The following is a 25848-nucleotide window of genomic DNA, read 5'->3' as shown; positions in this document are numbered from 1 at the left end:
TGTATCTATTTTCAGTGATCATACTACTTCTACCAAGCATAGCACTCATACTGGACCTTGTGTTGGAGAAAACTTGGGATGTCAAGAAGTTTGCGATGGCATTTGCCTATCAGCCAGTGATGGTGTGCAAGGTGTAAAAATGGATTGTATTTATATAGCAAGACCCCCAAAAAAGTATCTGTTAGGGTGATAAAAAATTTAGGTTAAAAGTTAAAAACTTTTTGTAACATGGCGCTTATTTTGACTGGCGGCCAGAATTTTGAACTTTTGGCTGAACTTTTATAACTAGAAAACATATATAAATTTTGCATCCATACAAAATAATCATGAAAGTCCATCAACAGATTAAGTTTTTGCTTTGGCCCAGGGCAATCAAATTCAATACATGTTGTAAAAATTGTTTACATTTCAGCCGTGCATATACCATAACTTGATATAAACAATTTTTATTTATGCTTGTGTGGAAATGTACAGAGAACACGGATATATGTTAGTTTTGATGATACATTAGGAAATGAGGGCTCTAAACCTTAAAAGAGGGTCTTACTGCATAAAGGTAACAGGATGACTGTCTGTCTCTGTGTTCCTAATGACTCACAAACAGCTGAACCAATAAACTGTACTTACGAAGTTTTTCAACAAATTTACTTACTTTTATTACAATCCTTTTTGATATTTAAAAAAAATATTATTATCTATGAATAAATTAAATATAAGACAAAAACAATAATTAAAATAAATAAATTTTGTGGATAATTTGCAAACTCTTCATTTTGATTAAATATATTACTTTAATATTTTTATATTCTGATTATTCAGTTCTGACACTCTACAAGTATTAAATGTTTGTTTGTCCTCCCATTTTAAAGCTTTGCTTTTATGGATGTTGTCATCCTTGTTTTATTCTAAAAATACTTAATTATTAAGGGATTTTGTTGTTTCTTGAATCCACATGATGATGACCAGAAGAAAAGATATCAAGAAAGAAAAGTGAGATTTGAAGCTAAGAATAAAAATTTATAAAATTATTTCTAGTGAACAAATTAATTCTAAATAGGAGATTAGCAATCCAAGTAATAGAATTCTATCAGTTCTAAATAAAATTAAATATAATCTCTTGACTTTGGAGTAATATAATTTCTTTATTTTTTTGATATTTCTTCTTTAAAGGGAGTGTGAACGTAAAAATTTCTCATCTGATTATCAAATCTTAACATTTACTAAGCACATTTCACTACACTGATCAACCAAAAATGTCCTATTCACAAAAATATCCAGAAATAATGCCTTGATTTTATGGTATTTTGAGAGAGAAAAAGGAAAAAACAGGGAAAATCAGAACGTTTTTGTTTCTTATAATGTTTGTAGGGATATTTAACTTGTCATATATAGTTGAAACAATTTACTTACTGTTAAGGATTTATTTTATGCTATAAAATTGCCAATTCGTTTTTTTATAACGTAGTAATTAGGTAATAAAGACATATTTTAAATTCGTATTATTGACAAAAAAAATACCTTACTGTCTACAAAGGGTTGAATCTCATAGGTTATATAAAATAATAATATCCTTTTTTATTGTGTTGAACAATAAATAACCCACTTTGGAGAATTAGTTTACACTTTTATCAGACTGTTTATAAAGAAATATTGCGTCTTTATTATTTACAAATTTGTAATTAAAGGTGGGCGAGAGATTGGCCATTTAAAGTTAATTGGATACTAATAAAAAACCTGTTTCTGGCTTTGTTATTGTATTTGGTTTTCAATAAAAAAATATTGCTTGTTTTATCAATTTCTAAGTAACTATACATTGGATTAAAGCAAAGATTATGTTAAAAGTCAGCTTAACTGTTGGGAAAAATCTAGAACTATGTAAAAAAGTTTAATTTTAGCTATAATGGGAGAAAAAAGCAATTTAATGCACATTTTATATAATACGGAAAATTTCTTCCTTTCCCCGTACCTTATAAAAATCGTCGGAAAAAGCCGTTTTTTAAGCAAACAAAAGCGCGTTTTGCTCTATCTGTGAGATATTATGAATGAGATAATGTTAATATTTGATATTAGGATGAGAAAAATTTACGTTCACAGTCCCTTTAATTATTTGCCTTTATAATTAGCCTAAATTTAAAACTATTTGACATTCCTTGTTTAGCAACTAAAGTATTCAAGAAGCTAGAAAAAAGTTGATGTATGTCACAGATTAATGTTTTTAAGAGTACTATTTTGAGAATTAAATCTGAAATACTTCCCATTTAAAAATTAATCAAACTTAAAAAAATGATTTATTTCCTTGAAATGTTTTGGTGTTTTATTATACATATCTTAAAACCTATCCAAATTGATTCAAAAGTAAATCATTTTCAAATCTAAACTTTTTTTTAACCTATTTTTAAAAGATATATCAAAATATACCTGACACTTTTAGAATCATACTGCAGAGCTAAAAATATGAAGAGGCCACCAAATAATTGAGTTCTTTTTTTTATTTTGCGATGGAAAAGTCATTTTTCGTACAAATTAAATGGACTATGGAAGTTAAAGGAAGCCTGCAAGAAATACCACGCATTAACTGCTGAAAGACTGCCACAAGTAGACTTAATACCCCAAGATTTCCATTGCTCATGTTAGAAATTTTGAAATTAAACTATGTGGCCTAAAAACAAAATTATAAGCTTATTGTTGTCAAAATTTAGGTTGCCAGAAACTAATTGTATTTTTACAATAAAAATACCCATTTTTATAGTCAAAATCATTAAAAAAAAGTTAAGTTTAACTTGCGTTGTACTGAGACTATAGTATTTCCAACCAATCAGAAGGCTGAATCAGCTCAACAGCCAATCACAGCCGAGCTTGCATTATTTTCATTTGTTTTGACTATGATTTTTTGTTTACAAATGAAATTTAAAAAACTTTTTTCAGAGATTTTGATTATGAAAAAGATAATGTAATTATTGTAAAAATGTAATCAGTTACCTGCAATCTAAGTTTCTGACAAAGATAAGGTTATAATTTTGTGTCTAGGCTGAGTAGTTTAATTACTAAATTTCTAACAAGAGCAATGAAAATCTTTCAAAAGTTTCATTTTACATAAATTATCATTTTGAAATACCTAGAACTTTTTTGTTATTGAAGCTGAAGGCTTCAAATTTGGGGAATTGGGTCTACTTGTGGCAGTCTTTCAGCAGTTAAAGCATGGTATTTCTTGCAGGCTTCTTTTAAGGGGGAGCTATCAACTGTCCTGAGTGATTTTGAAAACTTAGAATTATGATTACAGCAAAAGGGTCAACTACAATTCACCTTGAAATATTTTTGAAAATCTACAAACTTTTAAGGCTTCTAATGGCCAAATGGTGTAACATATGTTGCACAAAATTTAAACTGAAAAAAGAAGGCTTCAAATAATCTGGAATAGTCATTTATCAATAATGCATGCACAATTATCTCAAAGTGTACTTTAACCCATTAGTGTCGAGCGCCATTTTTATGGGCTGATCGAGCTGAAAATCTCAGGGAAGCTCTATAATGGTAAAAACAGAAAACATATTTTTTTGTTTTGCTCTAGTGGCATGCACAGGAAAGTTGCAAAAAAACCCGGTTCAGCCTGGCCATAAATGCACAACAGGTATTTTGACCTATTTTGGGTGGTTTCCGCCGGCATTTAAACCCGGTTTTGTAGTAAAAACCCAGTTATTCTGACCAAAAATTTCAAAATGTAATTTTTGAACGCCCAAAGTGAGATGAACACTTTTTAGAAGTTTGATACGATCCGTAATTGAAACTACACAACCTCATGTAATCTATAGAGCTACAAGTAATATACAAAGCAATTTATTTCAAATTTAGTGTTTTGGCCGGTTTCGGCCACCGTTTTGGGTAAAAAAGCCCGTTTGTCGAAGTTTTAAAACCCGACATACACAAAAAAAGAACATATAAAAATTGGATGATACATTTCAGAAAAAGAGCATAAAACTATCGGGTGACACATACAGAGATTACTAGGGTTATTAGGGTGGCTCAAACCCTTACTTATGACGTAAACTGTTATTTTTATTGGTTGAAAAGTTAAAACCGGGTAATAGACACCGGTAATTAAAACTGTCGGGTATTTATGGCCAAGCCGAACCGGGTCATAATAGGGTGTAAAAAAACATTAAAAAAATCATATAAAAAATAATAATTTGAATAAAACGAATTCACAAATAGATGTACTTGTCAATAAACATTAGATTTACGAAAAAAATCAGCGACTTTACTATAAAAACAAAAAAGTTAGAAGTGGTATTTTGAATTTTCATGATTTGCAAATTTTGTTGGGCTATACTGGCAAACAGAAGTAAGCTAAACTGCCTGCTCCAGGGGGAAATGAAAGCCAGGGTAGTAGAGGGGGGATTCATACTGAGAATGATGCAATAATGAAGCTGGAAACTGGTTTTTTTTACATTTTCTAGAACTGGGTTTTAATGCCCGGTTCGGCACTAATGGGTTAGGCACAAAAAAAGAATAATGTTACAGGTTTTTCTACAGTGAAGCTCTCCTTGTGCATCATTAAATCTTGGCTATTCCAGTTTATTTAAAGGCCTGCTTATGCTGCTCACAATGGTGTGCAGATATATATATATTCATAGACTTTTGGTGATATTAAAGTGTTCACCAAGCTTGGAAAAAGTTGATATATAACACTGATTAATGTTTTTTAAGAGTACTATTTTGAGAATTAAGTCTTAAATACTTCCCATTTAAAAATAAATCAAACTTTAAAAAACGAATTTATTCCCTTGAAAACATCGTTGTATTTTGAGTTTTATTGTACATATCTTAAAACCTATCAAAATCGACAAATAACAATCTTTTTGTTGAAGTTTACTTGCAAATTTAGAGTAGAATAAATTCTTTTGTTACATACATATAAAACTAACCAAAAAAGTTTGTAATTTCTTTTTACGGGGAGATTAAACGATTTCTACCGATAATCGAAAATATATTACCAAATATGGGTATAAGGTCAGCTGATTTATAGTTGTCGATAGCACCCTCATCCTATCTCAATATTTACTACTTGCTTAAAAAGCTTCATCATACTGCAGAGCTAAAAATACGATTAGGCCCCCACATAATTGGGGGATTTTAAAGTTTTTACTATAGATTGAGAAAGTTTTTAGATATTATGGTTTTTTTATTTTGGGGTAAAATTCTTGCTTAGATTATATTTGATTAATTAACTAAAATCTATAAAAGATATTTAAAAGAAACAATCTTTAAAACATGAATTAATTTTGCTATAAGCGTTTTCTGAGTACAGCCAGGTTAAATCAAATACACACACACACAAACATACATATGGACTCCAGAGAACTTGATTGTTTAATTCTTCAAAACATGGAATAAGATAAAGAGCACACAAATTATATTCTTTTAATATTAATCTGTTATTTATGGATGTACATTAATTAAAGCAAGGCTTTTATCTTAATCCTAAACACAATGTAAAGATGGTTCCTGAGGTAATAAATCAAGTCAGTAAGCAATAAACCTATACAAAAATTGAAATAAAATAACAGGTTTTTTCAGTTATGGGAATAAAATTATTTACTTTTTATAGCTATTGAAATTTTCCCATACTGGTCCAAACTTACAACTTAAAATACACTGAAGGGACTGCAACTTTTACAATATTCAGTAATGTTTGGTTTCTATACTTCAACTTAACAAAATCCGTTGGTACCATTTATACCAACGAAAGATAAGGAGGGGGGATGGAGAATGGAAGAGGGAAACATGAATGGCCAATGTAAGTGAGTGAGTGTGTGTGTGTGTGTGTGTGCGTGTATAATACAGGTATCTAATTAAATTCGACACATTACAAGATTATTTTACGATGATAAAATGCTTATTTTTATGTAAATATTATATAAAGACTGCTATATTTTATGCTGAATATGTGCAGCAAATAATATTTGTTTATTCTATTTAAACATTTCAATTCTTAAATATCATTCTTTCTACAGATTTAAACAATTTTTCTTTTGTCACTATACCTGCATAAACAAAGCGGTATTTAGTTAATGATTTTATAAAATAAACCAAACTTTTTCATTACATTTTAGAGAAAGTTCAAAGATAAATATTAATAGAGATATATTACAAAAATATTTTCTAAGTATCAATTTTTTTGTTTTTATCTGCAAGTGAAGAAATGGCTTATTTTCTCTTAGTTTAATTGTTGCTCAGATTTTAACATTATTTTCATGTGGAAATACTCTCAGCATTTTAAACTGATTTTTTTCTAACTTAATTGAACTTTTAAGGCATAATTCTTTGAAAATTACTTAAAATATAAAAAAAGGTAAACGAAAATGCATTTTGAAAAATTAAATTCGCGATCACTTTAATTTAACTTTATAGCACAAAATTCAACAAAAATGATGCAACACCTGCACATTTAAACCTTTTTCAACCTATCTTTTAAGTGTTCATGAATTTGAATGTAAAGTTATATATATAGGTAGATACTGACAATTGAAGATAAATCCTTTAAAATATTGCCTTAAAGAAATGACAAATATTAAGTTAGGTTAAAAATTTTTAAATTTTTTGATCATAAGATTACCGCAAACAACATGAACATTTTTTGATAAACTGAATAAGAAATGCATTAAATACAAACATTTGCAGTGGTTAGTATTCAAAATAGATAAAGCAATCTAAGTTTTTAAAATTGCCATCTAAAAAGTAATATATGTGACAATCATTTCGTCTTTATACCAACACAAACTTATCAGAATTTGGTTAATCATTCTACAAAATATATGCAATTATGTCATTACATTTTAAAGAAAGTTTGAAGGCAAATATTATTAGAGGTTTATTACCTAAATGTTACTTCAGTATTAATATTTTTGTTTTTATCTGCAAGCGTAGAAAAGAATTATTTTCTCTTAGTTTATTAGTGCACAGACTTTAACATTAAGTTAGTGTGGAATTGATCATTTTAACTAATTTCTATCTAACTTAGTGGAACTTTTAAGAAATTATTCTATAAAATTACTTTAGAAATAAGGAAAGGAAAAGAAAAATGAATTCTTAAAAATATAATTCGTGATCTCTTTAAATGGTTTATCAAATATATACTATTCCACCAGTAAATTCATACTGCAGAGCTAAATATATGATAAGGCCCCAAAATAACTTTATTGGGGGATTATAAAGATTTTGTTTTACCATGGATTGAGAAATTTTTTTTTTATTTTGGAGTAAAATTCTTAGCATTTAGAGTTTTTGATTTCATCTATAAAAATTCATTAACCCTACCAGATCGGGCCCCCATTCCCACCTTAAAAGATCAGGGGAGGGGCTCTTTCTTGGCTCCTGTTACAGTTAGAGACATAAAATTTTTTTCTGGTAATTCATGTGCATATTTAGAGAAAGTTACTTTTTCTAGTCATAGCAACCATTGCTGAAAAACAGCAAATAAAGGAAACCGCCATTTTTGGTGGTTATGATGGTAAAACAGCGGTTGGCGGCACCAAATAATATTTTTATCTGTTTCTGATAACAATAAAAGACTACATAAAAAATTTGGTAGGTATATAGCCTTTTTTAATTTTGGCAGCTGGCAGCTTACAACTGGCAAAATTACAGGTAGGAAATAGAAAATCGGTCAGAAAACAGTCAAGAAGTGGTCAAACAGTCATGACCTTACTACTCAGGGAGGTTTATCATTGCTCTAGGATGTACTACAAAATTTTTTAGGTCTCTAGCTATAAAAGTCCATATTAAAAGCAGGACCATAGACATCCAAGGGGGGGAGGGGGGTAATGGGGCGATTACCCCCACGATTTTAAATTTACCCCTACACTGGTGATGCCGTTGGCACCCCCAACCATTCGCGCGCATTTTTAATACTATATAATTCAAGAAATTTAAATTGGATCTTGGACAAAGTAGCTTCAGACAAAGTAGCTTCGGACAAAGTAGCTTCGGACAAAGTAGCTTCAGGACAAAGTAGCTTCCGGACAAAGTAGCTTCAGGACATTTACTTAAGAAAAGTAGCTTCTAATAGTAATAAAGGTTATGGCCGCAGCGCTCGGCCCCCTGGCCTGCCTAGCCGCGGGCGCTCGGCCCCCTTGCCTATAACCTAACCTAACCTAAGCTATGTAAGAATATTTAATGTACATTAACTTCTAATTTTATTGAAAGACAAAACTTTAACAATTTTAACAAAAAGAGGATCGTAGATTTTACTAAAAAGGGTTCGGCGATTTTTTTATAATTTTTAATTCGTTTTAACATTTTTTAAAATTTTTACAATTTCTGTCCGCCTTTCTGTCTGTCTGTCTGTCATTTTGTCTGTCTATTTGTCTGTCTTTATGCCTTTTTCTATGTCTCTCTTTCTGTGTAGACATTTCTTAAGTAAAGGTCCTAAAATTTTTCAAAAGTTATTAAATAAAAAAATCTTCCAAATTTAAGGTTAAAATCCACCACTGCTGTTAAAAAAGTTGAACAATAAAATCCAATATGGCGATAAAACACACAGGGACGAAATTCAAAACCAAAATTTCTTTCTTGAATAATTTTGTCTACAGGGTGAAATTTAAAAATCCGTCCGACAGTTGTCCCAAAGTCTGTGTTGGCTACCCAACGGCATGGTTTCGAACCCGATACAACCTTGCATTAAAAATATCGACCCTTACCTCACACTTAATAAATGTGATATCACTTGAAAAGTTTTTAGGGGGTTTTACTTAAAAGATGTCGCATTAGGAGGTTTGTCGTTTAGGAGGTTTTTTCTATTTTTCTAAGGAAGCTACTTTTCTTAAGTAAATGTCCTGAAGCTACTTTGTCCGGAAGCTACTTTGTCCTGAAGCTACTTTGTCCGAAGCTACTTTGTCTGAAGCTACTTTGTCCGAAGCTACTTTGTCCAAGATCCTTTAAATTACCCACCAAAAAATTTTACCCGGGGGTAAATTTTGGGGGGGGTAAACTAAATTTACCCCTGCCAACAGATTTCAGGGGGGGTAATTACCCCCCCCAAGCAATTTTATCCCCAGGGTACAAATTTTGGGGTGGGTAAAAAAAATTTGCGGCGCGCTTTGCGCGCCATTTTAACCCCCCCCCCAAAACAAATTACCCTTCCTTAAAAGATTTTTACTCCCCCCCAAAAAAAAGCTTTGACGCCCCTGAGCAGGACATGTTAAATTGTACATAAAATCAGCCAGGAAGCGGTCAAACAGTCATAACACCATTATTCTCAGATGTCCATTGATCCCAGTATTCACCAAAAGACATTTAGGTCTCTATCTTATACACAAAAGTCATAATGAAGAAATTAAGATTTATTTAGAATTTTTTCTAAATTTGGTGCCACTTAACGGACTTTGACCGGACGCCACAACTGACATAGAACAGATATCCTTATAAGATTAACTCTTGCCAACATATTACTAAACTTAAAAAGTCATGAAGTCACAACTCTCTATCTCGCCTACAAAAAAATGACATTGCAAAAACTAGAGGGGTCAGGGTCAATATGCCACCCCCCCGATCTGTAAGGGTTAAAAAATAATTCTTTACAATAATCAATGAAATAACATAAACATGTTTATGATCTATTACCCATTTAAAACAAATAAAAATTGTAAGAAGTAATTAAATGTATTATGCAATACATCAAATTTATTTTTGTCATATATACAAGTATGATATAAAATAAGATTATTGAAAGTAATTTTCTTAAATATTTTTTTAAAAGTATATATCTTTTATGTGTATAGTTTTCATTCTTTTCATTTTAATTAAATAAAGATTATTCATTTATATTGGAATAAGTCACTTTGTGAAATTTTTTTTCTGAAATTTAAAAAATTTAAGATTTCTCATTGTTTAATTCTGAATCAGAATAGTTTGAATGTTGATTCAAGATATATTGTACAGAATGAATTATTTAATAACTTTGATAGATGAAATCAAAATAACTAATTTTTACTAATGATAATGTCTATAATACCCATTTAATTACTATGTTATTAACCCTTACAGATTAGGGGGGGAGGGCTCCAAGAGCCCCCTCCTCTAGTTTTTTCAATTTCATTTTTTTTGTATGTAAGATGGAGAGCTGTGACTTCATGACTTTTTAAGTTTAGTCAGCAAGAGTTGATTTTATCAGGATATCTGGTCTATGTGGGTCATGGTGTCCGGTCAAAGTCAGTTGGGTAGCACAAAAAAATTTGAAAAAATTCTAAATAAATCTCAATTTCTATATTATGACTTTTGTGTATAAGATAGAGATGTCTTTTGGTGAATACTTAGATATCAATGATCTGGGAAAAGTGGTGTTATGACCATTTGACTGCTCCCTGACCGACTTTATGACCAATTTTTGTCCAGCTTTTACTATAGACATATATCCTGAATAGCTTGGCTTCTATTACAGCTAGAGATCTATAATTTTTTTTGGTAATTCCTTGAGCAACAATAAACAGATGCAAATATTAATTGGTGCCGCCAACCGACGTTTTACTGCAATTACCGCCGAAAATGGCGGTTTCCGTTATTTGCCGTTTTTCGGCAATGATCAGAAAAAGTAATTTTTTGTTATGAAAAATAAAAGTTTGTCCTGAAATTTGGATATCCTAGCATCAAAATTGGCCAATCTACAGCTGTTTTTAAATTAAGCGGCTAAGGAGCGGTCTGGCTGCTATGACTAGAAATAGTAATTTTCTCTAAAATACTCATGAACCACTAGAAAAATTTTTTACATCTTTATCTGTAACAGGAGCCGAGACAGAACCCCCCCCCCCCTAATCTGATTAGGTGGGTATTGGTTAAGGGTTAAAACATTAATTGGCAATTTTATGTCATAAAATAAATCCTTATTAGTAAGTAAATTGTTTAAACTATTTATGACAAGTTAAATATCCCTAGAAATATTTTAATAAATAAAAACATTTAGAATTTCTCTGTTTTTTCAGTTTTCTCTCCAAAAATACCGCATAATCAAGGCATAAATACTCAATATTTTTGTTGACGTTTTTGGTTGATTATTATAGTGGAAGGTAGATAATATGATGAGATTTTTACACACTCCCTAAAAAAAAAAAAACTCTGAGTATAAGATTAAGGACCATTAAAATGTGTTTTTATGGCACTGGTCCTTTTAAGACAAACAAGAAATATTAGAACTATAAATGAAATGTTATTTTTTATATGATTTATTTCCTATGATAATTTTTCATTTACTTTCATAAATTGTAGGTGTATGAAATTAGTACTGAGGCAACTTTACAGTTTTTCCTTCAGTCTGGAGTTCTACTGTACAAGTTGTTCTACACTGCACCATCACAATTTGAATTCATGAAAGAAGATGATTACACCATGGAACTAGTGAGTATCACAACCTCCTTCATCAGCATCTTGTGGGGCCTTAGCAGTTTCAAGATAAATGTGACTCAGAGAGAGCCTAAGTTCTTGGACAAGCTTGTCTTGATGGTGAGAAGCTCTGTTGATATCATTGCAAGGTCAGATCTTTTATTTTATTGTATTTAAATGTTTTTAAAACTTTAATAATCTATTTTTCTTTTCTTATATGGGGTGTTTCAAAGATAACTTTATAAATAATCTTATTTATGCATAGAAAATAAACAATTATTTAAAATGCTTTATATATTTGGAAAACATGTTCTGGGATATTAATGTTTCAATTTGAATTTTTAAAATGTGCGCATTTTTTCCACAACATTTAAATCCATAAATCTTCAAAAATAAGGCCTTTGGCATAATTTGTAGAAAAAATCATTTTTAAATATTTATTGGAAATTGATATGGGAGAAATTACAAAAGGTTTATATATCTTGTTTTTAATCAAGATTGGCTACGTTGATCAGCATCACAGTTGTTACTCTCAGTTGGAAGTATGGTGTTTTGATTTCAACAATCTGTATATGCTTCTTTGTGTTCACCATTCCTATACTGGCGCGATGCAAACACTCTATACACCAAACTTCTCTTTCTGACCGATCAACTGTTTTCATGCCTGTTCCTTCATTCAAGTTGGCTGAAGATCCTAACAACATCATCCTGTCCAGAATGTACAACAAATTTTTTGTTTTCATTCTCATCATAGTAGTTGTAGTCCTGCAAATCCTGAATTGGCAAGAAGTTTTTCCTTTTGTTGAACCTGATTTGTGGTAAGCTTCTAAAATTTTGTTATAAATGGCCTTACATGTACATGTATGTTGACTTATATTATGAGTCATAGATGATGTCAAAAATGTGTATTCTGACCTCATAGAGTTAAAATTTATTACTTAAAGTGTTCATGAGTTTGCAAATAACATTATATATATAGGTAGATAACTGACAATTGAATATAAATCTTTTAAAATATTGCCTAAAAAAATTACAAATATTTAATTAGATGAAAAAGAATTTTCAAATTTTCTGAACAGTTCAATACCGTGCGTATCATTTTTATCAAAACTGAATAATAAACGCATTAAATACGAACAATTCCAGTGTTTTATAGAGAATTGCATTCAAAATAGATAAAACATTGTGTGTTTTTTTAAAATGTCATTTAAAAGTATCATACATGAAAATCATTTTAATGATAAAAAATGAAAAAAATAAAAATAGTGTCACGGGATTTAATTACCTCTCTCTCTCTCTCTCTCTCTCTCTCTATCTATCTATCTATCTATCTCTCCTCTCTCTCTCTCTCTCTCTATCTCTCTCTCTCTCTCTCTCTCTCTCTCTCTCTCTCTCTCTCTCTCTCTTTCTCTCTCTCTCTTTTTTTTCCCTCTCTCGATCGCTCTTTCCATAACTATCTACCTTGCATTGATAGCTTAGTGAGTGTGTGTGTGTGTGTGTATTAGTGTGGCTACGTAGTGTGTGTGTCCGTATAATGTGAGGTATATATAAAAAAAAATAAAAATTAATATATTTATGTAAATATTACAGGCTGCTAAATTTTTTGTTGGATATGTCTAGCAAATAATATTTGTTTATTCTATTTTAACAATTCAGTTCTTAAGTATCATTCTTTCTAGGGATTTAAACAATTTTTCTATTGTCTTTATACCGACTCAAGCATACCGAAATTATGTTAATGATTTTATAAAATAAACCAAAGTTTTTCATGACATTTTAAAGAAAGTTCGAAGACAAATATTAATAAAGATTTATTACAAAAATATTTCCTAAGTATCAGAGATAAGGGATGGGAAACGTAGGAAAATATTATTTCAGGCCTATTTCAAGCCTAGGCCTAATAAACCAGTTTGGGATGGCGCAGTAGTTCGTTATAAACAGTAATGAAAAAGCTGTGTGTGTGTGTGTAGATAAAGTATAGAATCAAATTCAGGTAGCTAGTTTAAAGTAAAAAACATAACTTTTTTTAAACCTATATATTAATAGCTTTTGTTAAAATGAAGTTGTTTCTCTCCCAAAATTTTTTTATCTTTTACTTTACTTATCTTTTACTGTCAGAAAGCTATCGTTGGGTTTCCCCCAGACAGATTTTAGTTTGTATTATTTGCATTTTTATTAACCCATTAGTGCCAAGCGCCACTTTTATGGGCCGATCGAGCTTAAAATCTCAGGGAAGCTTTATAATGGTAAAAACGGAATTCCAATTTTTTTGTTTTGCTCTAGTGGCGTGCACAGGAAAGTTGCAAAAAAAACCAGTTCGGCCTGGCCATAAATACCAAACAGGCATTATGACCTGTTTTGGGCGGTTTCCGCCGGCATTAAAACCCGGTTTTGTAGTAAAAACCCGGTTATTTTGACCAAAAATTGAAAAATGTAATTTTTGAACGCCCAAAGTGAGATGAACACTTTTTAGAACTTTGATACGATCCAAAATTGAAAACTACACAACCTCATGTAATCTATAGAGCTACAAATAAAATACGAAGCGATTTATATCAAATTTAGTGTTTCAGCTATAGGTGCCGCCGTTTTCGGTTAAAAAAACCCGGTTTTGTTGTTGTTGTCAAAAAAGATCTATTAGTAAAACCGGGTGATAAAAATTTCAGACTCCTGACTCCTGTGCCAAACCGGGCTTATATAGGGCGTAAAAAAACGATAAAAAAAACATACAAAAAAAAATAATTTTAATAAAATGAATTCACAAATAGATGTACTTGTCAATAAACTTTAGATTTCACGAAAAAAATCAGCAACTTTACTATAAAAACAAAAAAGTTAGATGGGGTATTTTGAATTTTCATGATTTTCAAATTTTGTTGATCTATACTGGCAAACGGAAGTAAGCAAAACTCCTTGCTCCAGGGAGAAATGAAAGCCATATACAACATCTAATTTATAAACTACCAAATGAAAATTCATAGCTACCTTCTTTCCAAAAAATAATCCTGTTATTTTTGTTTTTTCTATATGGCTCTTTTTTAAAGTTTAATAATTAAGCTAATGTGATCTAACACCATTTATATTTATTTTTTAGTAGCAGACAAATAATTATTTTTTCTAGAATTGTCTGCTTCTAAAATTTCCGCCAATTGGTGATTGGTTGATAAAAACAGGCCGATTCTTATTGGTTTAGAGCGATAGCTACTTGGGAGCGTCCGCCAGTTTGATAGTAATTTGTAATAGTTGCAATATCCCTTTAGAATCTAGGCTGGGACCTAATTAATGGCAAGGTTTCCTATCCCTTATCCCTGCTAAGTATTGATTTTTTTGTTTTTATCTGTGAGCAAAGAAATAGCTTATTTTCTAATAGTTTAATTGTTGCTCAAATTTTAATGTTTACTTTATGTTGTAATAATCTCAGCATTTTAAACTGATTTTTTTCTAATTTAGTTGAACTATTAAGGCATTTTTCTATGAAAATTACTTAAAAAATAAGAAAAGGTAAACAAAAATGCATTTTGAAAAAATAAATTCACAATCACTTTAACCATTATATTACTTTACTCTTAATTGCAGAATTTTAAATTAAAGGAACCCTGAGAGAAATACCACACTTTAACTGCTTAAAGCCTGCCACGAGTAGACCCAATACCCAAAATTTGAAGCCTCCAGTTCAAAATGATTCTTTTAGTACAATGGAAATTTTGAAAGATTTTCATTGTACTAAAAGAAAATTTCAATATTAAATTACGTCGTCTGGAAGCAAAATTAAAAGCTTATCTTTGTCAGAATTTTAGACTGCCAGTAACTGATAACATTATTGCAATAAAAACGCCCCTTTTTATAGTCAAAATGTCTATAAAAAATTTGGTTTAAATTGCGTTTGAAAGCGTAAAATCATAGCGGGAAAAAATTAAACTAATGTAAGTAATACAGATGCTCAGCTGTGATTGGTTGTTCAGCGGACTTAGCGTAGACTCAGGCTTCTGATTGGCTGGAAATCCTAGAGGCTGGCATTCTCATGCTACTGTACTATCAATACAACGCAACATAAACTGAATTTTTAAAAATGATTATGACTATAAAGAAGAGTGTTTTTATTGTATAAATGTTATTAGTTACTGGTTTGCTAAGTTTCTGCCAAAAATAAGCTTATAATTTTCTTTCTAGGCGACGTATTTTTATAATGAAAATTCTATTATTAGCAATGTAAAACTTTCAAAATTTTAATAGTACTAAAAATGTGATTTTAAAATGTCTATAACTTTTTTGTTTTTGAAGCTGTAGGCTTCAAATTTTGGGTATTGGGTCTACTCATGGCAGTCTTTCAGCAGTTGAAGTGGTATATTTCTTGCATGGTTCCTTTAAGGATGGAATTATATATCGTGCAAAAAGACTTACTTTTCTAGTATATAAATGTATAAAAGATTAGCTAAATTTAACTGGACAATTAGTTGATTAAATACATTTGATTTATTTGACCTTTTCTAATATCCTAAATTTTGAATTAGAATTTTTTTGTTGATAGGTGGAACTGTGCAGAGAGGGCCAGAAAGTTACTCTATCTTCAGAAGATTGTATGGATGACAATTGCCACGTGTCTTGGGATATCAAGTGTTGAATTTATTCAATACTGGATGTTCAAGACATGTTGGATCAATTTCTTGGTTCTTGAAAGAAATGAGAACACCCCACAAGAACCAGTTGAAAACACTTCAGGTAAGTCAGGATAATAAGCTGCTTTTAATTAAAATCATCTGCATAGTTGGCCACAGAAACAAATTCCAGATTTTTTTCAAGACAATTTATTCATTGGTGGGGATGATGGGTTAAAGGTCTGGGAAAACATGGTCCTAACATTTCATTGCTACTATAGTATATATTAGCCATACTTACATGACTTTACAAAGGTTGTTGATACTTTTTACCCCTCTGTTCTTTTTCTTTTTTCTTAAAATAAACCAAAAAAATAAGGACTTCCCAAAATCCCTTATTTCTTCAAATATAAACATTCATATAATATTCACTGCTTTGTTTAGATGAAAATGTTGGTGATACTACAAACTGTAAAAATCTGAGAAGGTAAATATTTGTTTTAACGCACATTAACACTTTATATCACAACAATATTTAAAAGAGATTATTTTGTTTAAAAACTACCCACAGAGCACACAAAAAAACATTCTGTTTTTATAAGTTTAATTGAAGAAAACATAACAATACAAGCAGTTTGACCCAGATTATGTTGCAATTTGAACTAAGTTGAAGTTATTTGCGAACATATGTTATCATTATCAAATATTATGTCTAAACTTTAAAGAATTATTTATTTTAGAATTCTTGTAAAAATAGCAGACATTGTTGCAGGTAATATTGAAATTGTTAACATCATAGAGAAAAATGCCCTGGTGATAATGGAAATAGTATTTCATTATAAATTTATGCCAGCAATCAATAGTAAGATTGTATATTATATCAGCAGCATTTGTTAAAGTGTTAGGTTGCCATTCAACTCTAGCGTAATATGGCGCATCTAGATATTGCAATAGCTTTCCAGCCTGTAGTTTTAACTTGCTCAAAGGTAGCACATATCTGGAATATTGGTATACAACTAAATTATTATTCAGGTCTTCTACTTTTTGGTTTCATAATTTTGGTGTTTATCCTGTCTCTGCGAGCAACTAATAAAGAAACTGGATTTGTCCAAGGAAACATGAATACAACAGAAATTACCAAATTAATTCAAAACATAGAAGCATCAATTGCCAGGTAATTATTTCAACATAAAACTTATATTACTATTATATTATTTTCTGCATTATTCACAATATTTGAGAAATTGTCAACAAAAAACTTATATTACTAGAGCTGCCAAAAAATTTTCTGTATAATTTCTGTTTAAAATATTTTTTTGTGTTTATTATTTGTCCATTTCATTTATATTTGATGTCTGATTTTAAAATTCTTATAATCATAGCTTTCTCTAAAATATTTAATTTTATGTTTCACCTTTTTGCTGTGTAAAAGATGATTTTACAGCAATACTTTGAAATAAGATATCTCAAAAAGTATTAGAGCTAGAAAAATGTTAGAGACCTTGTTAGAAAGCTCCAATATATGTCAATTCAACTGTAATGTCAACGAATTTGCATAATGACCATGAAAGACAAAATAACACAATAAAGGAGGTTAGGTGAAATACTCTAGAAATAAAAGTAAAATTTGATCACCAATAGTAATTTAAAAATTTTCTACTATGGGAAGGTACTAATTCAATTTAGGGAAAGCATGTTCTGAACTCACCATAAGGTCCCAGTACATCCTGCATGTGTAAACCATTTCCATATTTTTTTTCTAATCCAACAAGTATAGTAAAGTATAAAAATTTAGGCAAATCTTATTTTTATAATATTAAGATGGCTCCATTTTTAATGTGAATTTAAGGTTTAAATAGTGCAATATATCTAAAAAATAGCAAGAAACATGTTTTATTTTGCATATTTGTCATACTTTAAATTGCTTGAATCATCTGAATTTTTATTTATAAAAAAAATATATATATATTTGTCCCTCATTTTGGTTAGCAAGATAAACTATAGTTAAACATCTTTTATTGAATTTAACCAACATAAACACATATGCGCCCCACCCTGAGAGCTATTGAGCTGAGGTCTCCAATCTCCCATTGTTTTCACAGAAAATAACAAAGTTTTGGGTTCCAGATGTTTTTCTTTGAACATATCTTAACTTTTAAAAATTTAGGTTAAAGTCAGTCTGGCTATTTACAGGATCTTCTGGGATATACACAAAAAACACATATAAATATAAATTTAATTTATTATTTAGAAATGACAGTGTATGTAATCTTTTGGAAAACAAACCAGAGTCACTAGGAAAGTATTCTTATTTACAGCAAAAAAATAAAGTGTTATCAGAATGTTTCATTTGGAAATTATTCCATGATATAAATTAAAATAGAAATTTACCACACAAAATGTTTGCATGCTTTAAAAGATTTTATGAGGCAAAATTAAAAATTATTAAATGGATTTTTTTGCCATATCATTTATAGTTTATTGTAATTTATATTATATTTATGGTGAAAACTACAAGGTGTTTAAAAAAACCCTGCATTTTCCGGTTTTGGGAAACAACCAGTAGGAGTATGAAAACAATGATTATACAGGGTGCGCCACATATAACCAGACTTTTTCTAAATTGCAAACAAATGAACATAAAATCGTCAATTTTAAAGATTTTATTAAATTTCAAAAACTGGGAAGCAAAATATGTATATGACTATTAGATTATTGAATAAAATCGTTGCCAGCATCAATCACCGCCTCTACCCGCCTCCTCAACTGCCGGCAGGCCCAGGTCAAAATTTACCTGTCCAAGCTGACAAAGTTCTCCTTGATAGTGGCAATGAGGGAGGTCTTTGTGGCATGGGCACGTCTATTGGTGCATGCTTCAAAGTAGCCCCAGGCCCAAAAGTCCATTGAATGAAGATCGGCTGCCGGGAGGCCCCATTTCATTAGAAACGTGAGTAACCACAGGATCAAAATTCACCCAACTTTCAAGCTACCCTTTGACACGGAGGCCTTTATTTGGACCACAGTTGGGCTAAAACGATGTTTTATACCTTTTTAGAAATGGCATGAAGATTCAGCCTGGATTTTCAGTCCATAGTCTATAGTCTAAAATGAGTTTTTAAGTTCCATATGGGTCTCTAACGTTGAGGAACAAGAAATTTTCATGATTTTACATGATTTTTGACGTTTTTGACATCTCTAAATCTGTCACGCTTCACTTTGCTGGAGTACTACAGCCAAGCCACAGATTTAAGATCAGGCATTTTAACCATACATTTACCTTTCACTACGGCCGCATTTTTGGAGATATCTAAAAAAAAATGGTATGTACATTTTTACAGAGAATATGGAGCTATAATTATTTTTTTCATGCTCCTTCTGGTTCATTTCAAAATCTGGAAAACGCAGTTTTTTAAAACACCTTGTAGATTTGAGGGAAAACACCTTGTAACGATTTAAAATTTATTTGTGCAAACAGGGGAATTCCAAGATTTATATATTTGACTAGCTGCTCTGTATGATATCTTAAAATATAAATCTATCTTGACTTTGTAAACTAACATTAGCCGAATATAAAGCTTGGAAATGTAAAATTTCATTACAAAAAAGCTTTTCCATTTTACGTCTACAAAAATACTCATATTATTAGTTGTATCTACTCTCCATGAAATTATCAACAGTGCCAGCACCGATTATAGGAAACCAGATAACAAATTTGAATGGGCAGAGAAAATTATTTCAAGATGCAGACCAAAACACAAAATGTGGACAAAAACAGGGCAAGTTTATATTTTTTATTAGCAAAACTACTCAATCTATCACTTTGAAAATGAACATCCAATTTAAACATTATTTAGTCCATTTGTTTGTCAGTTAAGCTATGACAGTCATTTTACAGGGAAAATATTACATAATAATTATACATAATAAAATAAGGCAAGCAGTTATTGCACAGAAAATAAATTTTAAATTAGAAAAATGCCAATAAAAAACTTTGAACCATAATAAAATTATTTAGGAATGATGTGAAAATTTTGACAGCTTTTCATACAACAATTGATGTATGCAGATCTATTACAGATTGTAATCGTATGCATCCTTTTTATCGAGGTAATAGTTGATTTAGATTTGCTACATTGTGGATTTGTTACCTAGATGCTTCCCTCATAGTTAATGGGAAGTCCAACTCCTATAAATATAGAATCGATCTTAAAGCCCAGTTTTACCTTTTTTTCCACATGTCAACCTGAACATGTACAATAACAAGTACATTTATAAAATTGGTTGACCTCAAGCTTCTAAAGATCACCAAAGTCTTTTGTGAAATAGGTATTTGAGATTTTATCTAAAAATTTATCTAAAATTTCTCAAATTCGCCCCATAGTGATGTAATTAATTGTTCTTGTATACAAGAAAATAGCTGAAAATCACTACAGGACCAGTAAGTATATTCCCTGTAGAGTAGAACCCACTCAGCTCAGTGGTTACCAAGATACCAAGCTTCTGATGAACAGATATTGTTCTATTATGTATTATAGAATATTAGATGTGCTTTTAGATTCTATGCAGGAAATGGCTTAAAACACTCCCATGAATTAACTCTAAAACCATCACAACTGTGATTGGTTTTTGAGCAGATATAGCCTTTTGATTAACTGAATTCTAACAGAAGTAAGAGCGGTGTATTTCTTGCAGCCTCACTTTAAGTAACAATCATTAAACAATAAACCCTCAACTAATTATTAATGTCATTCAGTTGACAAATCAGCGGTATATACCATTTTCATGTATCTTTTATAACCCCTTTTACTCATCCAGGATAAAATTAGGTTAGCAGTGCATCACAATGTAGAAAACTTTCTTTAATTAATCAATAGAAAAATCGCCCTTAGAAATTTGTCATCCCCCTTCCCCTATAGTATTATCTGCCACCTAGATTCAAGTTAACACATTAGGGTCCTTAGATTGTTTATTACATAAATATCACAGTAGAGTTTCAATACATAAAATGATATTTTCTTGGAAAAAATATTTTTAGAACCAGCCGTAATAATTTTATTAGACATAAATAATTTTGTCTGCTAGAAATTGTGTTTATTATTTTTATAGATTTTTGTCTGCTAGGATCATAACAATTTCAGTATTAAATGCAAAAGTAGCCAAAGTCTCAAAAATCTTGCTAAATCTTTCATGATCACATTCAACCGGCCCCTTTTATTTGATTAATTGTAGCCTCCCTTACTACCTGGAAAAATGCACTAATAAATATAGGTTGGTTGTCCAACCAAATAATGCAGATTACAACATTTAAGCATGCTTAACCCTTACAGATCGGGCCCCAATTTCCACCTTAATAGATTGGGGGGGGGGGGTTATATTGACCCCCCCCCTCTATCTCGGCTTCTGTTACAGATAGAGATGTAAAAAAATTTTTCTAGTGGTTCATGTGTATTTTTAGAGAAAATTACTTTTTCTAGTCATAACGGTCAGGCTGCTCCTTAGCCGCTTTTTAGCCGCCAGCCGCTAAATTTTAGAACAGCTGTAGAGCAGCCAATTTTGCAGCTAAGATGACCAAATTTTAGGGCAAACTTTAATTTTTCGTAACAAAAAAAATACTTTTTCAGATCATCGCCGAAAAACGGCAAATTACGGAAACCGCCATTTTCGGCAGTTACGGCAGTAAAACGTTGGTTGGCGGCGCCAAGGGGGGGGGAAGTTCTGACACATTTGCGTAAACGGTGAGTATAGCCTTTATCTTTGGACTGAGAGGATAGGTTATTAGGGATAAAATCATTCTTATATGATGAATTTCCCCCAGATTTAAGATTTTTTGGATAGGCCTCCAGGTTCTGGAGCTCCAGGCCTCCAGGTGGTCTCTGTACAGGTAAAAATGAAAAAAAAAAAATTTTTTTTTAAAGTTAAAAATCAACTTATAAAACAAAATAAGCATATTTTTTGTTCAAATATGTGAATAATATTAAAAAAGATGCATATTTTGTTTTATAAGTTGACCTGTAACTTAAAAAAAAAAAATTTTATTTTTCATTTTTACCTGTACAGAGACCACCTGGAGGCCTGGAGCTCCGGAACCTGGAGGCCTATCCAAAAAATCTTAAATCTGGGGGAAATTCATCATATAAGAATGATTTTATCCCTAATAACCTATCCTCTCAGTCCAAAGATAAAGCCTATACTCACCGTTTACGCAAATGTGTCAGAACTTCCCCCCCCCTTAATATTTTATCTGTTTATTGTTGCTCAAGGATTTACCAAAAAAAATTATAGGTCTCTAGCTGTAATAGAAGCCACGATATTCATGCTATATGTCTGTAGGAAAAGGCGGACAAAAATCGGTCATAAAGTTGGTCAGGGTGCGGTCAAACGGTCATAACACCACTTTTCTCATTAGATCATTGATATCTCAGTATTCACCAAAAAAAATTTTAGGTTTCTACCTTATTCACAAAAGTCATAATGTATAAATTAAGATTTATTTAGAATTTTTTTAAAATTTTGGTGCTACCCAACTGACTTTGACCAGACACCAAGGCCAACACAGACCAGATATCCTAATAAAATCATCTCTTGCCAACGTATAATTACTAAACTTAAAAAGTCATGAAGTCACAACTCTCTATCTTAACTACAAAAAAAATGACTAGAGGGGGGGGGTCAATATTACCCCCCCACCCCCTCCTCTATCTGTAAGGGTTAAAATGTAAAAACTATAAAATTTTCTATAATATATTTCAGATGATTGTGTAAAGTATCTTTCCCAATGTATCAACTTATTTGATACTGTGGTAATGGTTTACAAAGAAGATATAAACATACAAGATGAAGAAGGTGAAACTTATTAATACAATAATAGTTATTTATCATATTTTCGTAATATTGTAAATGCTAGAAAGGATATTAAAATTATTTCAACAATTTTGGTCATGTGATCAAAATTTGAATTTTCCTTCTACTATTGCCCCCTCTGGGGGCGAAGTAGGTGGAAATTTAAATTTTTGTCACTTGACCTTAATATTGGTGAAATAATATTGAATGACCTTTCTTGTATAAGCAATATTAATAAAATATGATACTTGGTTTTGTCTCATTCTCTATCTTTTTCGTAAATTCAAAAAAGTCTATCAAAAAATTTACATCATCTAAGGGTGAACAATAAATATCTCTGTCTATTTTTCTCTATATTTCTTCCCCCTCCCCCCTCCCTCACTTTTCTGTCTATTTCCTTCTCTCTCTCCTCCTCTTTTGAACGTTCATTTATACAATAGAGTAACCTAGAGACAGCACAAGGGAATTTTGTTTACATTATGTATCAGCTATAAATTGTTGAATATCTTAGGTTAAAGCTTTCCTTGGGTGAAATATTTGAAGAAAATATTTCTTCCATCATATTATGTGAAGCGTATGACACAACATATAATAAGTTAGTTATAAATAATTTAATTTCTTATAATAAAGTTATCTTTCTAAAAATTATATCATTGCAAAATTTAGTTGCAAATAATGTTGCCTATAGGGCTGTATTTCATATACAACAAAAAGTGAACAAAGGTTTCTTTTAAAGAAAAAAATGGGGTCAGATTGACCATCTATGTCTAATGTTTATACCCACATCAAATATTAAATTATAACAATGTACAGTAGAGTGGATCAATTTTGGACATTGAATTTGTAATCAACATCTACAGTTTAAACGTTATATAAGAAACCTAAATATAAAAAATTGATTTTGTCCTTGAGGGGAAATGGGGGGAAGGTGTTTCCATGCATTAAAAATTTTAGAAGTTTATTATGGAGGTGCAACTTTTTTTCTTTCAAAGTATTGCTTTATGCATCTTTTTGAATTTGTCTTGTTGATTAATATAAGAATATCAAATTGGTTTTAAAAAATATTCATCCAAGCATGAAAAATCTTAAATTAAATGTAAAATCTCTTGGTTTTTAAATTTATTTATGGATTTTTCTTGCTAGGATCAATAGTTTTAAAAACAAATTTTTTATTCTTATTCTACTTTTCAAGACAAAATTGGGAAGGTGCATAAAGTGTCTTTCTAAAAGTTTACATGCATCAGCGAGCCTCCCCATTATTCAAAATATTTTCTTTTCATTTTTTGGTCTCTTATATGATGTTCAGACAGAAAGTGTATGTAGCACATTTAAAATTAGAAAATCATTGAAAATCAAGCCACTCTAATGTACAGCATTTATTTCTTCAATTCCACAGTACAAAATTATTCCTGTATTTAAATTTAACATATCATATAGGAAAAAATATTCTTGTATTTAAAATTAAAAATCATGTTGGAATTTTTTTTACAATTTTTAAATTTTTTTATAATGTACAGCAAATTATTTCCTTTTTATCTCATGTTTTGAAATTTATAAGATAGTAAGAATAAATTACAGAAATAATGAAAGAAATTTAAAGAAGAGAGCGTCAGGGGTGGGGTCGAGGGGGGCTTCTCCCCTCAGGAGAGGGGGGGTTGAGGGGGGTCTCCCCCCTCAGAAAAAGCTTGGGCTTAAATCTTCAACAAATAAAGAAAACAAAATTATTTTAAAAATTTCTTTTTTATGTTAAATATTATTATTTTTGTGACACTTGATTTTGAATGACAAAAAATGTTGAAATAAATATTACCCACTGTATGAAATGTTAAGTTAGAAATCAATAATGATGTTGGAAAATTTATTCTCATTTTATACTCTGAAAAAAGGAATTGACAAAAAATAATAATTTCTATTCCAAACTTTTAAAACAGCATGCCTATTTCTTATTGGTTGACACTCGAATTAAAATAAAATAATGAATATTATTTCAAGACCAGAAATAAATTTGAAATAAATAATTTTCTTTCCCCTATATTTTTTATTCCAAAATGCCAAGAATTAATTTTGAAATAAAATAATTTTCTTTTCAATATTTTTATTCCTTTTTTTTATTGGACGTCATTTTGCGTCCAATGAGAGACTAGTGTTTAAATATTTTAAAGCTTATTACAGCATTTATTTTGAATATGATAATAGCAACATTCTCACATTAAATGTGATAAATGATTTTATATACATTTTAAATTTGGTAAAAATCACAAGATTCATTATTAAAATAAAATGTTTATAATCAGGAAGAACACCTCTTGTAAAGGCTGGTGGTGATCCTCATTTTGTGTTGAAAATTAAACAGGCTGGTGGTGATTTTGGACAAAGTCAATGTGGAGGTATGACTATTTTTATAAAAATATTTTATTTGTGTTAGTTTTAAAGCACACACATACACTGCGTTTTCCAGTTTTGGGAATCACCCAGAAGGAGCATGAAAAAAATAATTATAGGTCCATATTCTGTGTAAAAATGTACATAACATTTACTTAGGTTTTTTTTTGATATCTCTAAAAATGCGGCTGTGCTGATAGGTACATGTAGGGTAAAAATGCCTGATGATAAATCTATGATAACAATTATAATCAAATAACACATTTATTTTGCAACATATCGGTTGTAAATTACAATATCAAAGAAATAAAAGGTTAAATCAATGTCCCCATTTTAGATTTTTTACATATTTCTTTTTTTGCTACATGCAGAGAGCTTTTTAGGTTCTTCAGAATTTAGTTTTTCTATTTCTCTATGGCAAAGTAATTTTTAGTAGGGAATCTCTTACAATACTGTGCGCATTGAAGAATAAAACAAAAAACTTTTTCATATCAATATCTTTAAAAATAAGCAAGTTATCTTGATTCAAAATTGTCGTTAAAAGGCTTTTTCTTTAATTGCTCGTTATGTGAGTTAATATGTCATACATCAATCAAAGGGGATTAGGAGATTAAAGGGGGAGGAGTGAGGAACAAACATGGGTTTTATTTTAATACTAGCA

General features: G+C 30.4%; 2 protein-coding genes across 2 annotated transcripts in view; both read left to right on the top strand.

Moving 5' to 3' along the window:
- The window catches only part of LOC145306728 (uncharacterized), a 108333-nt gene that overhangs the window by 77145 nt on the left and 5340 nt on the right, over positions 1-25848 (top strand). The gene's annotated exons all lie outside the window — the stretch shown is intronic.
- Positions 5496-25848, top strand: part of LOC145307040 (uncharacterized) — a 33774-nt gene continuing 13421 nt past the window's right edge. The window contains exons 1-11 of the mRNA XM_080149379.1: positions 5496-5507; positions 11257-11519; positions 11868-12188; positions 15899-16089; positions 16410-16452; positions 16706-16737; positions 16998-17139; positions 18217-18267; positions 19981-20072; positions 22716-22808; positions 25100-25192. Coding sequence (XP_080005505.1) covers positions 5496-5507; positions 11257-11519; positions 11868-12188; positions 15899-16089; positions 16410-16452; positions 16706-16737; positions 16998-17139; positions 18217-18267; positions 19981-20072; positions 22716-22808; positions 25100-25192 — 1333 coding nt within the window. The remainder of the gene's footprint in view (positions 5508-11256; positions 11520-11867; positions 12189-15898; positions 16090-16409; positions 16453-16705; positions 16738-16997; positions 17140-18216; positions 18268-19980; positions 20073-22715; positions 22809-25099; positions 25193-25848) is intronic.

Source organism: Acartia tonsa, chromosome 15, assembly GCF_053477335.1.
Source record: "Acartia tonsa isolate MP-2025a chromosome 15, ASM5347733v1, whole genome shotgun sequence".
Taxonomy (NCBI): Eukaryota; Metazoa; Arthropoda; class Copepoda; order Calanoida; family Acartiidae; genus Acartia; species Acartia tonsa.
Note: the sequence above shows the minus strand (reverse complement) of the source record. Positions and strands in the feature narration are given on the sequence as shown.